The 19,042-nt window shown below is 44.8% G+C and overlaps 1 protein-coding gene and 1 long non-coding RNA gene across 7 annotated transcripts in view; one reads left to right on the plus strand and one right to left on the minus strand.

The window, feature by feature from the left end:
- The first annotated feature begins 223 nt into the window (after nucleotides 1–223).
- On the plus strand, nucleotides 224–11,160 carry LOC123478258 (uncharacterized). 6 transcript variants are annotated; one of them, XR_008425434.2, is made up of 3 exons: nucleotides 224–335; nucleotides 679–877; nucleotides 11,027–11,160. It is a non-coding gene; the product is annotated as an uncharacterized lncRNA (long non-coding RNA). The 6 variants fall into 6 exon arrangements; XR_008425436.2 differs by having other exon boundaries at nucleotides 255–328; XR_008425438.2 differs by having other exon boundaries at nucleotides 256–335; nucleotides 666–877.
- The window catches only part of CNST (consortin, connexin sorting protein), a 61,781-nt gene continuing 49,261 nt past the window's right edge, over nucleotides 6,523–19,042 (minus strand). Inside the window, exons 10-11 of the mRNA XM_024576082.4 lie at nucleotides 13,713–13,848; nucleotides 6,523–12,137 (exon numbers count right to left, since the gene is read on the minus strand). Coding sequence (XP_024431850.2) covers nucleotides 11,932–12,137; nucleotides 13,713–13,848 — 342 coding nt within the window. The 3' untranslated portion in view covers nucleotides 6,523–11,931. The remainder of the gene's footprint in view (nucleotides 12,138–13,712; nucleotides 13,849–19,042) is intronic.

A 19,042-nucleotide genomic window follows, 5' to 3' on the forward strand; every position in this document is an offset into this window, starting at 1 on the left:
CCAGGACCAGCACCCCTAAGCCCAGCCCGATGAGGTTCCTCTGGGGTCCCACCAGGTGGTGCTGCTGAGAGGCCACCCTCCTCATCTAAGCACCCGGCACATCCCCACCTGGCTCCCCTTTAGTGTCCCAGTTTATCCATCGATTTTTCCGTCTCTTCAAACAAACATTTGCTAAGTGCTACCGGGAACCAATACGTGGAAACTGGTAATAATTAATTAACAATAGCACCCGACCACTTACAGATGCTCTCTCAGCAGCGACCAGGCCCACAAGTGGAGCTGGGTTGGGAAGAATGAGGGACTTCAAGGGGGAGGTCTTGAGGAAGAAGTAGGTTGTACGTGCAGGTGGGGAAACAGGGGCTTTCGGGTGCGGGGCCGCTGAGCCAAGGTGGGAGAGTGGGGCTGACAGCGGAAGGAGCGGCCTGAGCTGCTCCGGGCCACACTTTCATCTGTGAAACGAGGGACTGGCTCTGCTTGGGAGGCCCAGTAGGTGTCTGTGTGTGGACCCCACATCCTTCAGATGCCCCACATGGGTTTGCCCCCCTGTGGAATAATGAGCGAGCCAGGGCTGGCTGTAAGGGGGGAGGGGAAAGCTGAGACCCGTGTTTAAGTCCAGCAGCTCCTCCAGTGGCCTTGGCCACGTCCCTGAATGTCTCCGACTTCAGTTTCCTCTTCTAGAAGTTGGCGAGGACGTTTGCGTTCATGTGGGAGGAGGTGCTCTGCCGGGTTTGGGAGCCAGAAGACCTGCATTCAAGCTCTGGCTCAGCCGCTTACTAATCGTGTGTCCTTGGAAGTCAGTGAATCTCAGTGGGTCGGAGTGTCTTCATCACTAAAATGAGGACACGAAATCTGCCTCACAGGGTTCGTGAAAACTCAGGTAACGTGTGTGTTTTCATCCCTGGGCCGAGCACATAGTGGATGCTCACTCACTGTTACTTTTCCCTCTTAACTCAGCCAGCACTTCTGCCAGGTACACAGTTTAACGATATATTCTGTTTTGTTTTGCTTGCAAATGTTCTATTTGTTGGCCTCGTCTCTACGACAGCTTCATAAGTTCAAGGTCATGTTGTCTAGCACTGTGCCCAGCACTAAGCACAGAATAAACAAATTTCCAGGCCATGCACCAAGCAGGGACACTCAGATGTTGGCACTTTCATGGATCCAGCCAGTATGTGAGGGGCCAGTATGTTCAGGCTTATAAATCCTGGAACTATTCCTTTCAGGACCTGGACTTTCCCTGTAACAATGTTCTGTCGTAGAAAATGCTCCCAGGATCACAGAGCGATTCTGTGGCTACTACAACTAACAACAACATTAACGGCTATCCTTTATTGAATGTCTCCTGAGTATGACCTAATTGAATCCTCATAACAGTGTTAGGAGGTGATTTATTATAATTCCTATTCTACAGATAAGGGAACAGGTTCAGAGAGGTTAAGTAACAAGCTGAGTGACACACAGCTAGTAGTAAGTGGGAAAACTAGGATGTGAGTCCAGGTCTTTCTGATACTACAGCTCTTGCCCATGGCTCTTCCGCCATCCTGCCACCCAAGTCATTAGACATGCATGCAAGCACCTCCCAGAGTGCCTGGCACATAATAGGTGCTCAGTAAAAGTTGGCTCTCTTCCTCCAATTAAAAACTGTAGACACTGAATGTAGGATGAAGCAGGCCCTGTAGTAGAACAGGGAGGTACAAAACCTTATTGTTGCCCTTAGTGACACACTGTCCAGTCATGAGTTTTTAAATAATTTTTTGAAATGTTATTTATTTTTAGAGGGGAAGGGAGGGAGAAACTTCAATGTGCAAAAGAAATATCAACTGTTTGCCTCTAGCATGCCCCCAACTGGCAACTAGGCCTGCAACCCAGGCATGTACCTCAACTGGGGATTGAACCAGCAACCCTTTGGTTTGCAGGCCTGTGTGCTCAATCCACTGAGCAACACCAGCCAGAGTAGATGCCTAGGGATTTTCCAGCCAAGCATCTGGCAGGCTTGTTTCAGGCAAGTTGTGAGAAGGGGGACGTCACAGGTGCTCATCCAGGTGTGCAGTGCCTCGTGTGATGGCGCCATCATCCGGCACAACCTTCCCAGGAGGTCTCCTTCCCAGGGGAGCAGAGAGGAAAGCCAGGAGACAGCAGAGGGCCTACCAAAGATTTGGGAGCTGAACTTGGCACCCTGAGAGACATACACCTGTGTCCTCTTCCCCAACCCTGAAACCCACAGCCTGTGACCCATATGCTGGTTTTAGTAATCTCTTCTCTGGAGGGAAAAAAAGTGAGCCTGCCCCAGAGCTTATTTATGAAACAACAGTGGAGCTATTTGGAGCAACTGCCCCCAGGAATCCCCATGGCCCGCCTAGGGTCACTCACAGGCATCTCACCCGCTAGAAGAATGCATCTGTAGGGTGAACCTGAGCTCAGCACAGTGAGAGGGGAGTCCTCCCTTTGCCTCTTGTTCATCCACCTACCTCACAAATTAAAACTGAAGACACAAGAGACAGCAGTGGAGGGGACTAAGCACTTTCTTTTAATCAGCTATAATCTGACCACACAATAAAGGTAAAATCACCAAGTCATCAGGCTTTTGTTTTGGTATTACCCTAGAGGCTGAGGGTAGTCATGGCAACCAGCAGACACTCCCAGCTTTGAGAACAGAACCTGAACTTAACTCTGATGTGAGCCTTTTAAAAATAGAAACTGTCTTGAATCTGGATGAACAGGCCTCAAAGTTTTGCCTTTGCCTAGTTTGGAAATGTCCCTGTGTCTCTTCTTAGGTTGCGCAGAACCTAATAATGCTCTGAGAATCGGACCTGGTGAAGTCTAGAAGATGTTTTATTTGAGCTCTTTTCAGTCACTGGGGAAAGAGACCCAAGTAGCCCAGAGGCTGGGTGTGAAAAAACGGTGGTGTCAGAGGGGTATTTATGAGCTCACGTGGCAGGGAAGCACTAAAGCTCAAAGCTGGCATCAGGAATCTCTCTCAGGCTTGCGCGATTTGTTTGTTTACCATTGCAATGTTTTCTGTTGACAGTCTTTGTTATTTAAGTCATTGATCTCTGAAGTATTAATGCCTTGCTAGGCTGAGCAGCCCCTAGCTAGATGGGAAAAAAGAATGACATGCACACTCTCATCAACATGCGTGATTTCTACAATTCTATGATCTTTTATTGCTTTCCCCTCAATTCGTACTTGCTTTTTCCCTCTGACAAACCCAGGATGCTCTGCAGGCAGACGTGGCATTTTCTGTTTCCCACATTGGAATGTCCAGTGCCGGGGAGGTCAGGAGAGGGCGCTTCCCAGGACACACGGAGCTCAGTCTGCACCAGGCGCCTGGCCTCTGCGCCAGCTGGCTGTGGCTCTGCGGGGCCAGCCTCGCCTGCTCCCTGACCCTCCTCTTCTGCCCTTTTGCCAATTCATCACTCTGAGCAGAAAGGAAGAGACCAGATGGATTCAGGCCACAGCTAATCCTAATGCACTTCTATTTACAAGCAATCATTTTTAACAGGATATAGGGGCTGCTGTCCTGAGGAGGTCAGACTGAGAAGAGGGAAGCTCTCATCATGAGCGACTGGTCTCACGGATTGGGAAGAAGAAGGCAGAGAGGCTGTCAGTTGCTGGGGAAAAGCAGTGGCAATCGAAGGCTGAGCCTAGGAACACACACAAAACTAAAAAGCCATCTTTTATCACAGAGGAGGAGGTGAATAATTTAGTTTCAGCAGGGCTCAGCCAGCACCCTTCTCTCTGGAACAAGGTCTGAATGAAGGCTGGGTGACCTACGAGCTAAACAAGATGGGTACTGCAGGCCCTGTCTCATAACCGTGCTGTTAGCTGGTTATTTCAGGCCCTCTCTGAAAACCGGGAGGACAACGCAACTTTGCGAATGCGCATCTGGAGTGTGCTGGACACTTGGGGACACATGGCACACAGGGGATGCATTACATGAATGTTCTGCATGGCATTCTAAGCTCTGATTACATTCTTACTTTTGTGAAAGAGTAAAAACACTTTTTCAAAGATTTTATTTATTTTTAGAGAAGGGAAGGGAGGGAGAAAGAGAAGGAGAGAAACATCAATTGTGGTTGCCTCTTGTGCATCCCCTACCGGGGACCCAGCCTGCAACCCAGGTATGTGCGCTGACTGGGAATCGAACTTGCGACCCTTTGGTTTGCAGGCTGGTGTTCAATCCACTGAGCCACACCAGCCAGGGCAGTAAAAACATTTTTAAATGCCAGTGATGCACAATTTTAAGTACCAGAAATGCCAACGAGTTCTGGCCACATTCTGCCCCTTTGCAGACGCATGGGTCTCCCAGCAGTTCTGAAGCTAAGTCTTCAGTTTACAGACACAGGACAGGGCAGCTGCTTAGGAAGTGCAGAAAGGGGAGCTGAAGTGCTCTCCAGAGCTCCTTGCATGTCTAATCCCTACTGCTTCTCTCGTCCTGATGAGTGTCCCCACCCCAACCCCACCGCCGCTGGTCTTCAGCAGTCTGTGTCACAAGACCGGCAGATTTAGCAAGAAAAATATAGGATACCTAGTTAAATGTGGACTTCAGGTAAACATCAAGTATTATTTTTTAGTGTAAGTATGTCTCACGCAATAACTGGGCATGCTATATTTTATCTGGTTCTTAGGCATCAAGGGTGTGTCCAGGGTTGGCCAGGGAAGCCCTTTGCCTCCCTCCTGGGGCCGCCCAGGGTCCCTTGCAGAAGCACAGGATGCTACACACCAACTGCCCCTGTGCCTGTGGCTTGCAGATATGAATGGCTTCTGCTGTCTTTTCCGCATGTAAGACCCAGTGTAGCAGCGATGCAGGTGACGAAGTGGCAGGTAACAGAAGAGCAGTAAGAGGACACAGTGTCAACCCTGGGAGAAGTCGCCCATAGCTATGGCCAGCTTCTTGTTTAGAAGTGGAAACCCTTGCACTGCCTCTGCTGATCTTGACCTTAAGAGGGTCGCCGAAACTCGTGGGACCCCAGCTTCACTTCTGACACAGCAGAGCCAACTAGACAAGTGTCTGACTTCCCAGCAAATCTAAAAGGACACGATGTTAAACAGCCAGGCCATGTTTGCATGAGATCTGCTGGGTGGCTCTTCATTTGCAGGGAACAGGCCCTCTCCCAGGTCCCCTGTAAAACGGACCACCTGTGGCAGTCTCTTCCTCAAGCAGGGCCTTTGGGCCCAGGGGATGCATGAGTATATTCCACCTCTTACCTTCACAAACAGCTTCAAAGAACTCCCATCTGACCTAATCCAACTAGTATTGGTTGACTTACCGAATACAGAAATCTAAGTTGTCTTTTCTCAATGATGGAAGTAGAATGCTTTTGGATAATCAAAGAACCAGCAGATTTTAAAGTTTTCAAGTTGTCTTAAATTATGCAGATGAGAAAGCTGAAGTGTCAAGAGGAGGCCGACGACCTGCTGGTTCATGTGACCTGGCCCATCGGCAGGATTCCCGTGGCAGGGGCTGCCCCTCTTCTGTGGCTCCGCTGCACCACCAAACTGCCCTTCATCCGCGGTCTTCTCTCCAGGGCCAACCGAACTACTCCTCCTATCCCAATAATTTTGTTCTTCCAATAAAGAAAAAAATGAAGGGGGTGGGGGAAGCAAACTGACTATATTTACAGTCACGTGTAGACCAAATTCCTATCCAGACCAGAAGCTTAGGCAAGGATTTTTTTTTCCTCTTCTTTGCTTGGTTTGTTCAGATCTCACCAACCCCCAGTCTTGTACTTGGAAAACAAGAACCAGCCATTTATGGGCTGTCGTCATTTCAATGAGCCATGTGAGCCTGCTCTGCTCCCTAAGTGCGTATCTCCTTCCTGACCCTTGATCTGAGGCAATCACGAAAAGCAATAAACATCACAAAACCTCACTTTTGATCAATGCATTCTTGCCAGAAGGAGATCAGGTTGTCCTTACAGAGTATCTATAATTAGATTGGGTTTGGAATTTGGATGGCTGCACTGAGTGGAAAAAAAACAGCATAGATTTAAATCTCCATCTCAACATTTCAGAAGGATCTAGAGGGATGAGAAAGCCGTGAACAAAATCAGGACTGAAATGGAGGCATTTGGGACCGAGTTACCTTATTGCAACACGCTGTTCAGTAGCTAGCTGAGTAGTCGTCACGTACGAACGAGGGGCTTGGAGGCCACCGTTTTTTCCTAACAAATTGAGCAACAACAGTGAAAAGGAATGAAGTATTGTGATACACATTAGGGATTCCCTTGCCCCGCTTAATCCCTCGAGATATCATGAAGCTACAAGCTGAACTCTTTTTTTAAAATAACAATTTTATTGAGGTATAATTTCTGTACACAACTGCATCTCAATAAAGTGCACGACTCGACGCATTTTGAAGATGTATTTACCCATGAATTCACGACTACAATCAAGATCCGTCGCTGTCAATCCCAGAAATTGCTCACGACCGTTCTCCCACCATCCTTCGCCCCTCAGGGGATCACTGTCTGCTTCTGTCACCATAAATGAGTCTGTCTTTCTAACATTTTCTATAAACGGAAACATACAATATGGACTCTTTTGCTTCTGGTTTCTTTCACTCAGAGTGATTGAGATTAATTCATGTCACTGTGTATCCACAGTTCGTTCTCTTTTATTGAATAGGCATTTATTGAAATAATGAGGGGAGTCGGGTGTTTCCATTTTTTGACTATTACGGATAAAGTCAGGTGTGGAGTTTCTGGGTCATGCAGTGGATGAGTACTTACATTTCTAAGAAACTTCCAAGCTGCTCTCCGGCGTGGTGGTGTCATTTCATATTCTCGCTAGTTGTGTATGAGTTTCGTTGTTCCATATCCTCACCAACACTTGGAAGTGTCGGTTGTTTTGCCTATGTGCACACTTATGTGATAAAATATGTGGAACATAAAAGTTGCCATTTTAACCATTAAAAAAGATTTTATTTACTTATTTTTCGAGAGAGAAGAAGGGAGGAAGAGAGGGTGAGAAATATCAATGTGAGAAGGAAACATCTATCTGTTGCTTTTCGTAGGCACCCTGTTCAGGGACCGAACCCCCAGCCCAGGCAGGTGCCCTGACCAGGAATCGAACCAGCAGCCTTTTGCTTTGTGGGACAATGTCCAACCAGCCGAGCCACACGGGTCAGGGCAGCCACTGTTAAGTGTACAAGGTAGTGGCATTAAGGACATTCGCAGTGTTGTGTAACCAACACCATCACACTACATTTTCAAAACTTTGCGTATCTTCTTTGGAGAAATGTGTACCTAAGTCCTTCGCACATTTTTGCACTGGGTTCTTTTTGTTAAGTTCTAGAAGATCTTTGTATAGTCTGGATACTAAACCCTTATCAGAGGTTTAATTTGCAAGTATTTTCTCCCATTCTGTGAGTTGTCTTTTTATTTTCTTGATAGTTTCCTTTGATTCATAATTTTAAAAAAGTTTTGATAGTCTATTTTATCTGTTTTTTCTCTTGTTGCTTGTATTTTTGGTGTCCTAGCTAAGAATTCATTGCCAAATCCATAGTCATGAAGATTTACCCTAATGTTTTCTTCTAAGAGCTTTATTACGGATTTAGTTAATACTTAGGTCTTCAACCCATTTTGCATTAACTTTTGTGTAAGGTGTGAGGCAGGGGTTCAATTTCATTCTTTTGCACATGGAAAGCCAGGTGTCCACGAACCCTTTGTTTAAAAAGAGTATTCTTTCCCCATTGAATATACCTGACACCCTCATCAAAAACCAAACAGCCAAAGAATGTATGGGCTTCACTGTGGACTCTTAATTCTATTCCATTGGTCTGTCTGTCTGTCTTTACTCTAGTATCACAGTTTTGACCACTGTAGCTTTGTAGTAACTTTTGATATTGAGAAATGTAAGTCCCTCAATTCTGCCTCTCTTTTCTCAAGACTGTTTTGGCTACTTAGGTCCCTTGTAATGCTATATAAATGTGATAATCAGTTTTTCCATTTCTGCACATAGAACAAAAGGTTATTGGAATTTTGATAGGGACTGCTTGAACCTATAGATCTCTTTGGGGAGGACTGACATTTCAACAGTCAAAGGTGGGGCAACAGATTTACAGTTGTCTGTATGGAAAAATATTACAATGATTAAGAAATAATAATATAAGAATAAACTGTTTTGCGTACTCACGACTGTAAACCTACTTTTGCCACCCCCGCACTGTCTTCCTGTCCATGAACACAGGATAGTTTTCCACTTATTCAGATCTCTTTAATTTCCTTCAGCAATGTTTCCTAGTTTTCAGGGTACAAGACTTCTCCTTCGTTAAATTTACTCCTAGGTATTTTATGCTTTCAGGTACTATTGTAAATGAAATTGCCTTCGTAATTTCCTTTCCAGAATGTTAGTTGCTGTTTAGAAACAACTGATTTCTGTGTGTTCACCTTGTACCCTACAAATTTGCTGAATTCATGTGTTAACTTTGGTAGCTTCCTTGTAATTCTTTGGTATTATATAGAGATGGTCCCCGACTTCACGATAGTTCGACTTCTGATTTTTCTGACTGTGTGACGGTGTGAAAGCGATATGCATTCAGGAGAAACGGCAGTTTAGATTTTGGATTTGATCCTTTGGGGGCTAGTGATGCTCCCTACAATACTCCCTCGTGATGCTGGGCAGCGGCAGCCAGGCACACAATTGTGAGGGTAAACCGCTGATACTCCGGTGTAGTATCAAATGCATTTCCAACATAGGAGGTTTCCAACATATGATGGGTTTCTTGCAATATAAACCCACCATAAGTCAAGGAGAATCATATATAGGTATGTGTGTATACTCATATATATACACACATTTATTTGTTAAGCACATTAAATGAATAATTTTTCTAATCTTCAGCTTGCTTATTAATTTTCCTAACCTGTTTTTCAAAGAGCACAAGTTTCTGAAGTCTAGTTAATCAATTTCTTTTCTTTTATGGTTGGTGTATTTTGTATTATGAGTTATTTTTGCTTACCCATAGGTTGCAAACATTTTCTCCTGTTTTCTTTTAGAAGTTTCAGCTTTACATTAGATTCATTTTCTCCAGTTAATTTTTAGGAGTTACGTGAGGTAAAGGCCGCGATCTATTTTATTCCCAGGGGGATATTTTATTCCCAAGGGGACATTCCCAGAGCGCTACTGGCCGTGCCACCTCTAGCCTCCTGTAAGACCCAATTCAAGTCTGTTCTTCCAAAATAAGGCCTATCTTCAAATTTCAAGTCCTCTCAGCATGATACACAAATCCACTGCCTAATAAAGGAAACCTCTTAGGGGGTTCTGATTTTTAAATCTAAAAGGGATGAATTTTTAGAGCAAATTCCAGTTATTATGTCGGGCAGACAGGGGAGGTGTTTCAGAAGCAGGGGGGCCTTTACCAGGCGTCTATTTGACTTCCCAAAATAGATGGCTATCTGCCTGTGGGGCCAGACCGACTTCTGAAAGTATCTGACTTTCACTTTAAAGCAGTTTTTCTCAGCACCAAGGATTCAAATAAACTCTCTGAGACACTTTGCTGGTGTTGATCTTAAATTGCAAGCTTGACCTGTTACCCTCAAATACAGTTCTGAAGGAAGACTAGTCACAGACTGTTTTAAGAACTTCCACATGGCAGAAAGAGTTACATTATAGTGAAGCTGGGTGAATTTTTAATGTGCGAGATGACAATTCTTTCATCACCAGATGGAATTACTCCAATGCATGCGGTAAATGACTATTACATTCTTAAAATGTTGACCTTCTCTTTCTAGCTGGGATGTTCATGCCTATTGTAAGTCAAGACATCCATATGCTCCTGAGCTCACCTCGCCCTCCCTGGGAAGTGGTGAGGTCACACATGGTCCTTCTGAGACTCAACCGGGCCCCGAGGACCAAGGGATTCCCTCAATCCTTCCAGCTCAGTGTCCAGGGGGACCCTCCGTGTCAGAAGTGGTGGATCTGGTGGCCTCTAGGCAAAGAGGACACTACGGTTTACTAGGGACTTTGACGGCGACCTAAAAGGGGGAGAAGAACAGGAGGGAAGTTTTGATTTACCTTGACATACAAGTGGCAGGAATCAGACTCACCAAATTCCCATGACTAGAAACCAGAGGGTGAAATGGAGAGGTTGGTCTGCGATGCCCCTCCCAGCAGACGTGGTGAATGTCTTTTATAGAAACCACAGAGGAGTACCGTCGACATCTACATATTTTACATACACTTTGAGTACAAATTCTTAAAATTTATAATAGAATTAAAATAATCTTCTAATAAAATCAGCCTTAAGTATAAGGAATCTAAATTTCAGTATCTTGTACACTCCTAAATAAATATCTTTGATCTATAGTCCTGGAAAATATTACAGTTTATGGTGACATGAGACAAATCAGATAGTATTAGAAGTGAAAATAAAACATCAGTTTAAAAATAAACAAGCCTAAAAACATGAGGACCTGAATTGATAGAGAATCAAAATGCTGAGTACATGGTAATTAAATATCTACATTGGGATAACCAAACGCATGCTCCGCAACACACTTTCAACACATAGAAAAAGCCCTTTAAAATTCATGTAATCTAAATAAATAAGCAGAAACACAAAGGGAGGTACTGTACCAGCCAGTAACAACTAGAAAGTAATTTCTCCCTTTTCTTTCAAATGATTCTGACAGAAAAACATGAAATAATGATCACTTGCTAAAAAACTATAATTCATGTGTTTTGTTTCTTTTAAAATGCTGCCAATGATATAAAAAAGCCAAACCAAGGCTTCCTAAATGTTAGACCTTAGAAAAGGAAATGCCACCTAACTGACAGATTTAAGCGAAATTTTATCAGACATTTGCTTGTTTAAGACATGATTGGATTTTCACTGATGACCCCATAAGAGGTCTAAATCAAGCCCGTGACATGAATACACACCCAAACATCCGAATGCGTGACCTGTTAATACTGAATTATATACGGCGACTTAATTTCATTTGCCGAAGTATTTTTTTTAGCGTAAGTCCAGAATTAAACATCCAGAGCAGGAACTAATACCTTGTTTATCTTTGTATTTCAGTTCTTTGCTTCTCAGAACACAACAGGCGCTCAATAAGTGTTCTCTGAATTGAGTCCGGCATCCATCGTACCTCAGGAAGCACCGGATCCGTGAAAGAGATGGTTGCCTGACACGCAGAGGGAGCTCTTTCACTTTACCTATAGGCCTGTGATTCATTTCTGGCTAGTCAATCAAGTTCACTATCCCAGATCTGTCACAGCTTCTCATTTCCCGGCCAAGATTTCTACAACTCACTTGTTCCACAGTTAAACCGTCTTTAAAGATTTGTGCCTGCACGTCTATAGTGGAGTTAAAAGAATAAAGATCACGTTTGTTACTTCGTGTTGGGTGTTTGCTCATGAGTAACTGTCTGAAACACACACGCATGCACACACACACACACAGATGGCCATTCCACAAATGGAGAACAGAACCTGGAAGTAATGCATCAAGCCTAAATTACATCGCTCCCAAGGTTGACCTAAGGACATCGAAACCATAGGTAACTCCTTTTGATCATACACAAACTTATTGCCTGATGGCCGGAAGCAATGTGTTTGGACCAATGTAAACCAAGAGTGTCCTTGACTATTAGCTTGAAAAGCAAGCTAAAAATGGTGTGGCTCCATCACTGCCCTGTCTGGTTCCGCCTAGTGCAGCTCATCACACCAGGAAGCAGCGAGGAGGGAGGGGACAGCTCTCCAGAGATCGTTCTGCCATCCACAGTGCTGAGCTCAAACCCCGCTTCACCGCGTGGGGGATTCTGAGTCCCTCTGCAATGCCATTGCAAGTTGCTGTTTCTGATGTCCACGGTTCCTCACTGCCGGGGAGGGGACACACATCACACAACTCCTAAAATAAAAGCTGATGAGGAAGTTCTGCTCTCTGACTCTTACCGCCAGCACGCCTGTCCCTCTTGAACGCTGCTAGGAGAGGTAGACCCAATGTTTCAGTCCCGCCATTCCCTGCAGGAGCTTAGTGTAATAGAAGTCCACGTTGTCTGCAAAGTCCGTGCAAACAGGCGACTCCATGTCGCCGAACGCGCAGTACAGCGCAGTTCCCCCGACGCTGAGGAACACCGTGGCTATGCACAGCAAGACCAGTAAAATGCAGGAGCCCCCTCCGACTTCATCTGCAAGCATGAGAACAGAGGGAGGTTAAACCGACGCACCAGGGAAACCGGGCACCCACTGCCTGCTCACCGACAAGATGAGCGCACGTCTCACCAGCAGTCCCCTGGGGACAGGTGTCAGGCGCAGAAAGCCAGCGCACCTATGACTCCACCAGGACCTACTTGTTAGTTACCACAAAGACACGCTCGTGGACAACCCCGGGGGCAAACACGGCTAATTCTGGTGTGCATCCTTCCGTACCAAACAGAAATGGTTCCGGGCTTTTCCATAAACAGGGCTCCCTTATCATAGTGTGCTGTGGTTTACAAATGTATACAGTTTAGCAGATTTTAAGTTGAACAGATTTAATACTTTATATGTATATACACAACTACATTTTTACACGAGTGAATAAATATGATCATATCAGTTGCGTGTTTTGTCAGGTCAGTATTTTCACCGTCTTTTCCTTCTTTTGGCATGAATCCCTACCATCGCCTATCTGTGTAAATAGTCTATGTATCTTCCCATATTTTTCTTCATAGTCATATATTTACATGCAAAATCTACATGAAGTACTTCAAACACATCCATGTCTTATCCATGTGTCCTGAAACAGCGTGGAGAGCTGCGCTGTCCACTGGGGAAGCCGCGAGGACCACGTGGCTACTGGGCACAAGTTAAGTGTCTTGGTTTCAGATAAGTGAAAGTATGGCTACTAAGTGAAAGGAGCCTGTCGGCTCTAAACCCAGGGTTCCTCCTGGTGAGCGACGATCCAGGGCCCATTAGTGCAAGCAAAGAAGCAAGCATTTTCTCTGGGGAAGAATGTGAGAGTTATAAGCAAGGTGCAGCGGGGACGTGAGGGTGGAGGTTATTTCCAAGGCCCCTACCAGCTTTGCAGTGGTAAACACTTAGAAACCTCCGTCACTTCATGTCATACTTAGAAAGCACATCCATGTGCTTACACTGTTATTCTATAAACACCAGAAGCACACTCACAGGTTTTTGGCTCTATTCCCACTCCTTATTTACCTAGGCCTTAGATAAACCCAGCAACCACCTCCTGCACAGGCCCAGGAGGAGAGGCAAACAACAGCAGCAGTGTTAAATCGCTGCTCTTAAGAGACTCCTCCTTCTATAGAGCCAAGAAATCACCGGAGAGAATACACTTGTAATCTGTAAATATTTTCCACACCTACAAAATAGGAGTATTAACTGCTTCTGGAAGGAAGACAAAGATAGCAGACTCACTAAAAATAACAACAACAGATAAACCCAAAACAAAACAGAACACTAAACAAGGAAATCGAAATCAGTTCTGAACATTGAGGACTGCCTGTGGGATAGGAAGGCTGTGAGCTGAATTTTGCAATTTGCTCACTTACTTGAGTGGACAAAATGCTTCGGAATTATTTAAGAACTGAAGGTAGTTCAATTCTGTGCTTCTTTACAGAAGATAAAAAAAACAACCACCACCAGGTCCACATGTTCTTTTACAAAGTCTGTTACCTTTTACTGTACACCAATGCATGCCTCAGCGAACGCCAAGAGTCGAGCCTGCGTCAGCCCCAGTGCCGAGCAGGGCACTCACTCACCTTGATCCAGGTGGTCGTCTATTTCTTGGAATCTCACTCTTCGCTTGGATGGTTTCTGCTGCATCTGGGCAGGGTGGTCTCCCACAGCATCACTCCTCTTCTTTAATATAGAGACCAGTCCTTCAGCAGGAGTCACCTGTCAGGGGTTATGAAGGAGCGTTCGTTAAATTACGGTGGGGAGGATCAGTGGTATGTTAACATGGTAACAGGGTGTGACAGAGGGCAGTGGGCTCAGAATCAGGCCTCCTTTTACTGCCTTGCTTTGCTGCTCCGTTTCCCTGTGAAATAATCCGTGAAATGATCACTCACGACCCCTCTTTGCTTAATTACTGGTGCTGGGCTTGGCTTTATAACAGAAGCCCATAATCTACCACTGATCTTGTCATTCATCAGCAACTTTAAAGAAATAAATATGCAAGACTTAAAATATATTTGACACCAACTTTTTTTAAAAAAAAGATTTCATTTATTTATTTTCAGAGAGAGGGGAAGGGAGGGCAAAAGAGAGGGAGAGAAGCATTGATTGATTGCCTCTCACACGCCCCCCAACTGGGGACCTGGCCTGCAACCCAGGCCTGTGCCCTGAATGGAAACCAACCAGTAGTAACCTTTCTGTTCGCAGGCCAGTGCTCAGTCCACTGAGCCACACCAGTCAGGGCTGATACCAACTTTTAACAGCAAAATCGGTGTTGTCCTCAGTTCCCCCGAGAAACAATGCATTTACTAAGGAATGCTTGACCACTCAAGATGCTTTAGGACTTCCCTTCTGGAAGTATCAGAGCCAGTTTACCAGGGACACAGGACTTGGTAGTACGAACGCACAGGTTGGCAAACTCTGGGTCAGTAGGCCAAAGACCTCCTGCCCATGTTAATTTAATAAAATTTAATTGGAACAAAGCTAAACCCACTCATTTACATATTGTGTATAGCTGCTTTTGGGCTACAATGGCAGAACCGAGCAGTTTCAACAGACCAAAGAGTCTAAAATATTTACTACTGGCTGTCCAGCATCTATCTCTTTGGCCTCCCCGCCTGGACCCCTTTCTGTTTCCTTCCAGTTTTCACTTGGGATTCCTCTCTCCTGCCTCCGCCCCACCCCTTACTACAAACAAAGACAAAACAAAAACCCTTGCCATTCAGGAGGGAAAAGACGCCAAGGCGTAGGGAGAATGAGAACAGGGCCCTTGGTGGAGCCAGGCAGGGGAGCAGGAGGCCTTACAGGGCAGCCTCAGCAGCGGGCCGGTTCACAGATGCTGACTAGCGAGCTGCCTGCTTGGCCACAGGTGATGACACAGGCGGGCATTGTGGGCCTAACACTGTAGGTGTCAGTGACTTGCTGCTGTCAGGCAGACCACTGAAAGCTAAGGAGGGCTGGCAATGTCATTTAGCCCTCCAACGGCACAAATATCTAACATGATCTCCAGGTCCAGCCAGCCACCTCTGATAATGCGCAGTGCATAAATATTACAGATTCTATTAGTTCTTTTTATAACTCAAGGCTTTTAGGGCCAAAAAATTACTCGATATGGTCTTTTACAGGGCCTTCCTGAACATGGGTCTATAGAAACCATTATCTCAAAAAAAAAATCAATGTTAGCAATTTATTCTTTTTATAGGAATTACATAGTTCCTACATAATTTCAGATGATGTCCTTCTTCTGAGAAAACTACTTTGGTGGCATTAAAGTGGTGAGTACAGGTATGCAAAGAACAAACAGCCAATCTTGCTTTAGAGAGTAACAGCGTTAAAGGGCCCCTTCACACAACAAAGAAAAATGATTTTACCAGCACCCTGCTCAGACCGAAAGGGGAGTAAGTCCTAGTAACTTCCTTACGAGCAAGATATGGAAAATCAAAATTAACTCAACCAATACATTACTCCTATAGAGGATGCTTTTTATTTTTAGTAACTGTAAAAAAGTGAGGTTCTAGTACACTGTTTTCTCTGTGAAATAAAAGTGGTACATTTACCAACAGTGAATTTACATACCACAGGCATTTTCAAGTTGCTTTAACTACTTAGAATAAATAAACAGCCTGAGAATGGGCCCCGGAACGGCGGCACTGTTAACTGCGTATCTTTGTGATGTGAACTTTGACTCTGTAAATTCAAGTCACAGCTCCAAGTCATCAATCACAAGACATTGCAAATATGAATAAATGAATGTTGAAAGACTGAGAAGAACTTTGGAAATCATCTGCAAAGACACAGAATGTGCTTCCAAGATGGACAAGCTAGTCCTAGTGCGGCAGCTGTTAGGGCCCTACCTTAGCTCCTGCTTGGCCTAGTCTGGGGTGTTTGGCTCTGAATGCCACGCAGCCAAGGGATACGAGCCTTCCCAAGTGGCCCCACCTTATTTACTACGGGTGGCAATGAACTTCGGCAACTTTTTGAAAGAGGGAAGAAGTAGAATAGGAGAAACTACATTGGGTGGGATGGGCTAACATTTGGACACTCTCCCCCATTAACCCTTCATTCTTGGCTAAAAATCTAACCGCATGCTACGTTTTCTTTTCCTTTTTCTCCCCCACCAAAACCAAAAGCCTGTTGTTTCTCCTTTTTCTCCCCCACCAAAACCAAAAGCCTGTTGTTTCGTCAGGGCCTGCCCCACTGTGGGCGGGACAGTGTGCCCTTTCCCAGCATTCCCTTCCAGGCTTGCTCAGGTATCTTCTCTAGGTCTCTCTGCCTCTTTTCTAACTGCCCTCTGGCCCTGCAGCCAACAGTTGCAGAGCCGGATGGTGCTGCCAAACTCAGGTGCCGGAGATGCTGGCTGAGGGAGAGTCTCTTGGGGGACAGGTGGGTGTGGCCTTTTTGCTCTGGCAAGAGTTTTGGGCAGATGTCTCAGAACCTACCTCAAGGACAGAAATTCCTACTTACCTCACCAAGGCAGTCAAGCATAAACAGTTTAAGAAATGACTGTGGTAGAGTTTTCCTTAATTCTACGGTAGAAGGGAAGTAAGCCACAATAATAAAGTCGCAGTACTAGTTTGGGGTCTCACTCAAAAGACTGTCTGCCAAGTCTTTCTAAGTAGGGTGGGAAGATGATTTAGGGCACACAGAAGCGTATCTCTGCCAAACTACTTAAAATATTGATAGTAAAAGGTTAAAAGAATCTAACTCTCAGAAAATAAAGCTTTATAAACTACATTTGGCTTTCCACTTAAATTGCTAAATTTCTCTGCTACCGAAACAAAATATACCAAGCCCTTCCATTATGAACTAAAAGAATGTTAAGGCTGTAATTAACTTAATTGTTACTGGGTACTCTATGAAAACGTGCAAAATTCAGCAGCAGCAACAGAACATCCCTCTGGCCTAGTCCTCTGCATCTGCAAGTAAATAGCTACTCGGTACTTCCCCTCAAACGCCAACGATCATCTTGAACAGCATCTGAAGAATGAACTGCTCATAAAGACAAAGTTACTTTGCCATCCTTCGCGCACAGGAAATCCTACTGTGACAAAGTAAACATGCAGAGGTCTCTGACGTCAGAACTAGCTCCTCACAAAATTAAAAAAAAAAGATAGATACCAAATAATTTCTTTTAATGACGTAGGCTTTACTCAATCCAGAACCTCAAGGCTGGTAAATTTCGAACACGAACACGTTTGGTTTCCAACTAACGTGAGAATTAACATTCATAAGTCATATTTCATATTAGCACATCACAGTTTCAGTGCCGTCAGCCCCTCTGGGGAGGCACGCGTCAGACCTGCCACCATTACTCTTCACCGAAGGGACAAGTGATAGTGGACACGGGCTCTATAAGAAGACCTACAATTTAGTTGCTCTGCATGCTTCATGTGAAGACATTTACACGATATGTCATATTCAATCTTTGTGACTCTCTCATGCAGGCACTACCTGCCCTGTTTTCCAGATGCCGATGCCAAGCTTAGAAAGTTTAAGTAATATGCTTAACCTTTGCCAGCACCAGCTCCTGGCAAAGTTTGAATATAGACTCAGGATTAAACCTCTTGCCATTTTCCTAATGTGAAGATCTCAGTTTCCACGACTATTAACGTTTTGCCTATTTTGTCTGACTTAGTTTGCTCAGCATGCTGCGTACTTTCAAGATCCGTGCACGTTGTCACAAATGGCCACCCTGCATTTGTGACGGAAAAGCACAAGAGTCAGATGGTTTCACTCGTATGTGGGATATACAATGAAAGCACCCAATGAACAACCGAAACAAACAAACAAACAAACAAAAAACTCATGGGCACAAAAACAGTAAGGCAGTTCCCAGAGGGGAAGGGAGGTGGGGGAGTTAGAAGAGGGTAAAAAGGGCCAAATAGGTGGAGACACGGGGAGGCTGCATTTTGGGTGATGAGTACACAGTGCAACATACAGATGATATATTATAACACTGTACACTTGAAACCGACATAATCCTGTCAACCAATGGCACCCGAAGAAGTTTATTAAAACACTTTTAGTGTCCTGCTATATCAAACCTAGTATGTGTGTTTTGTCTTTTCAAAGTAGCGAACACCTCTAGTAACAAATCTGTGTCTTATACATCACCTCGACTAACACATACTTAACCTAACGGCTAAATCCATCAATACAGAGACATGGGGGAGATGAGGGTTAGGTGGAAGATCTTTTGTGTCATTCAATTAACCAGAAGGTGGACTGATACCATGGTTACTACTATAGTAAGTTAATACCACAAGTCGCAGCGGGAGCTCGGGAGGAGCCCGGGAGGAGCCACATGGAGCAATGCCACCTCCCAGAAAGACCACGTTCATTGCCAGGGCGCTGTGCCCTGCACGATACAACTCTGCACGTGCAGAGCGCGAAAAAGTAGCGAATGACGACGAAGCACGTAAATGCTGAAGTTTTGAAAGATTTAAAAAGAGAAAGGTTTGCTTAAGATAAAAATAGGAGTTTTATAATGTATCTATGTGTCTAAAGTTGGCACTGCCTCGTGTTTTTGTTTGTTTAAAGGGACGATATAATACAGACAAAACAGGAAAAGAAATGGTAACAAATGTCAAGATGCCATCCCACTTTTTAGCCCCCGGTAAACTGTATCAACAGGTAGATTCCAAAACAGAACTCTCGATTCTCTTCCCCTCAAACCTGGTCTTCACCACCAAACCCCAACTCTAATCCATCAGCACGTCCTATCTGTCCCTCCTTCCAAAACACATCTTCACACACACACTGCTACTACCTGAACCCTGTCCTGTGTTATTTTCACCTGAATAGCTGCAGTAACCCGATTGGTCTTCTTCCTTTGGGCCCTGCCTCCCTGCAGTCTGCTCTCTCCACGGAGCAGCTAGGAAACAAAGCAAGCCACCTGACTCTCCAGCTCAAAATC

Source organism: Desmodus rotundus, chromosome 10, assembly GCF_022682495.2.
Source record: "Desmodus rotundus isolate HL8 chromosome 10, HLdesRot8A.1, whole genome shotgun sequence".
NCBI classification, from domain to species: Eukaryota; Metazoa; Chordata; class Mammalia; order Chiroptera; family Phyllostomidae; genus Desmodus; species Desmodus rotundus.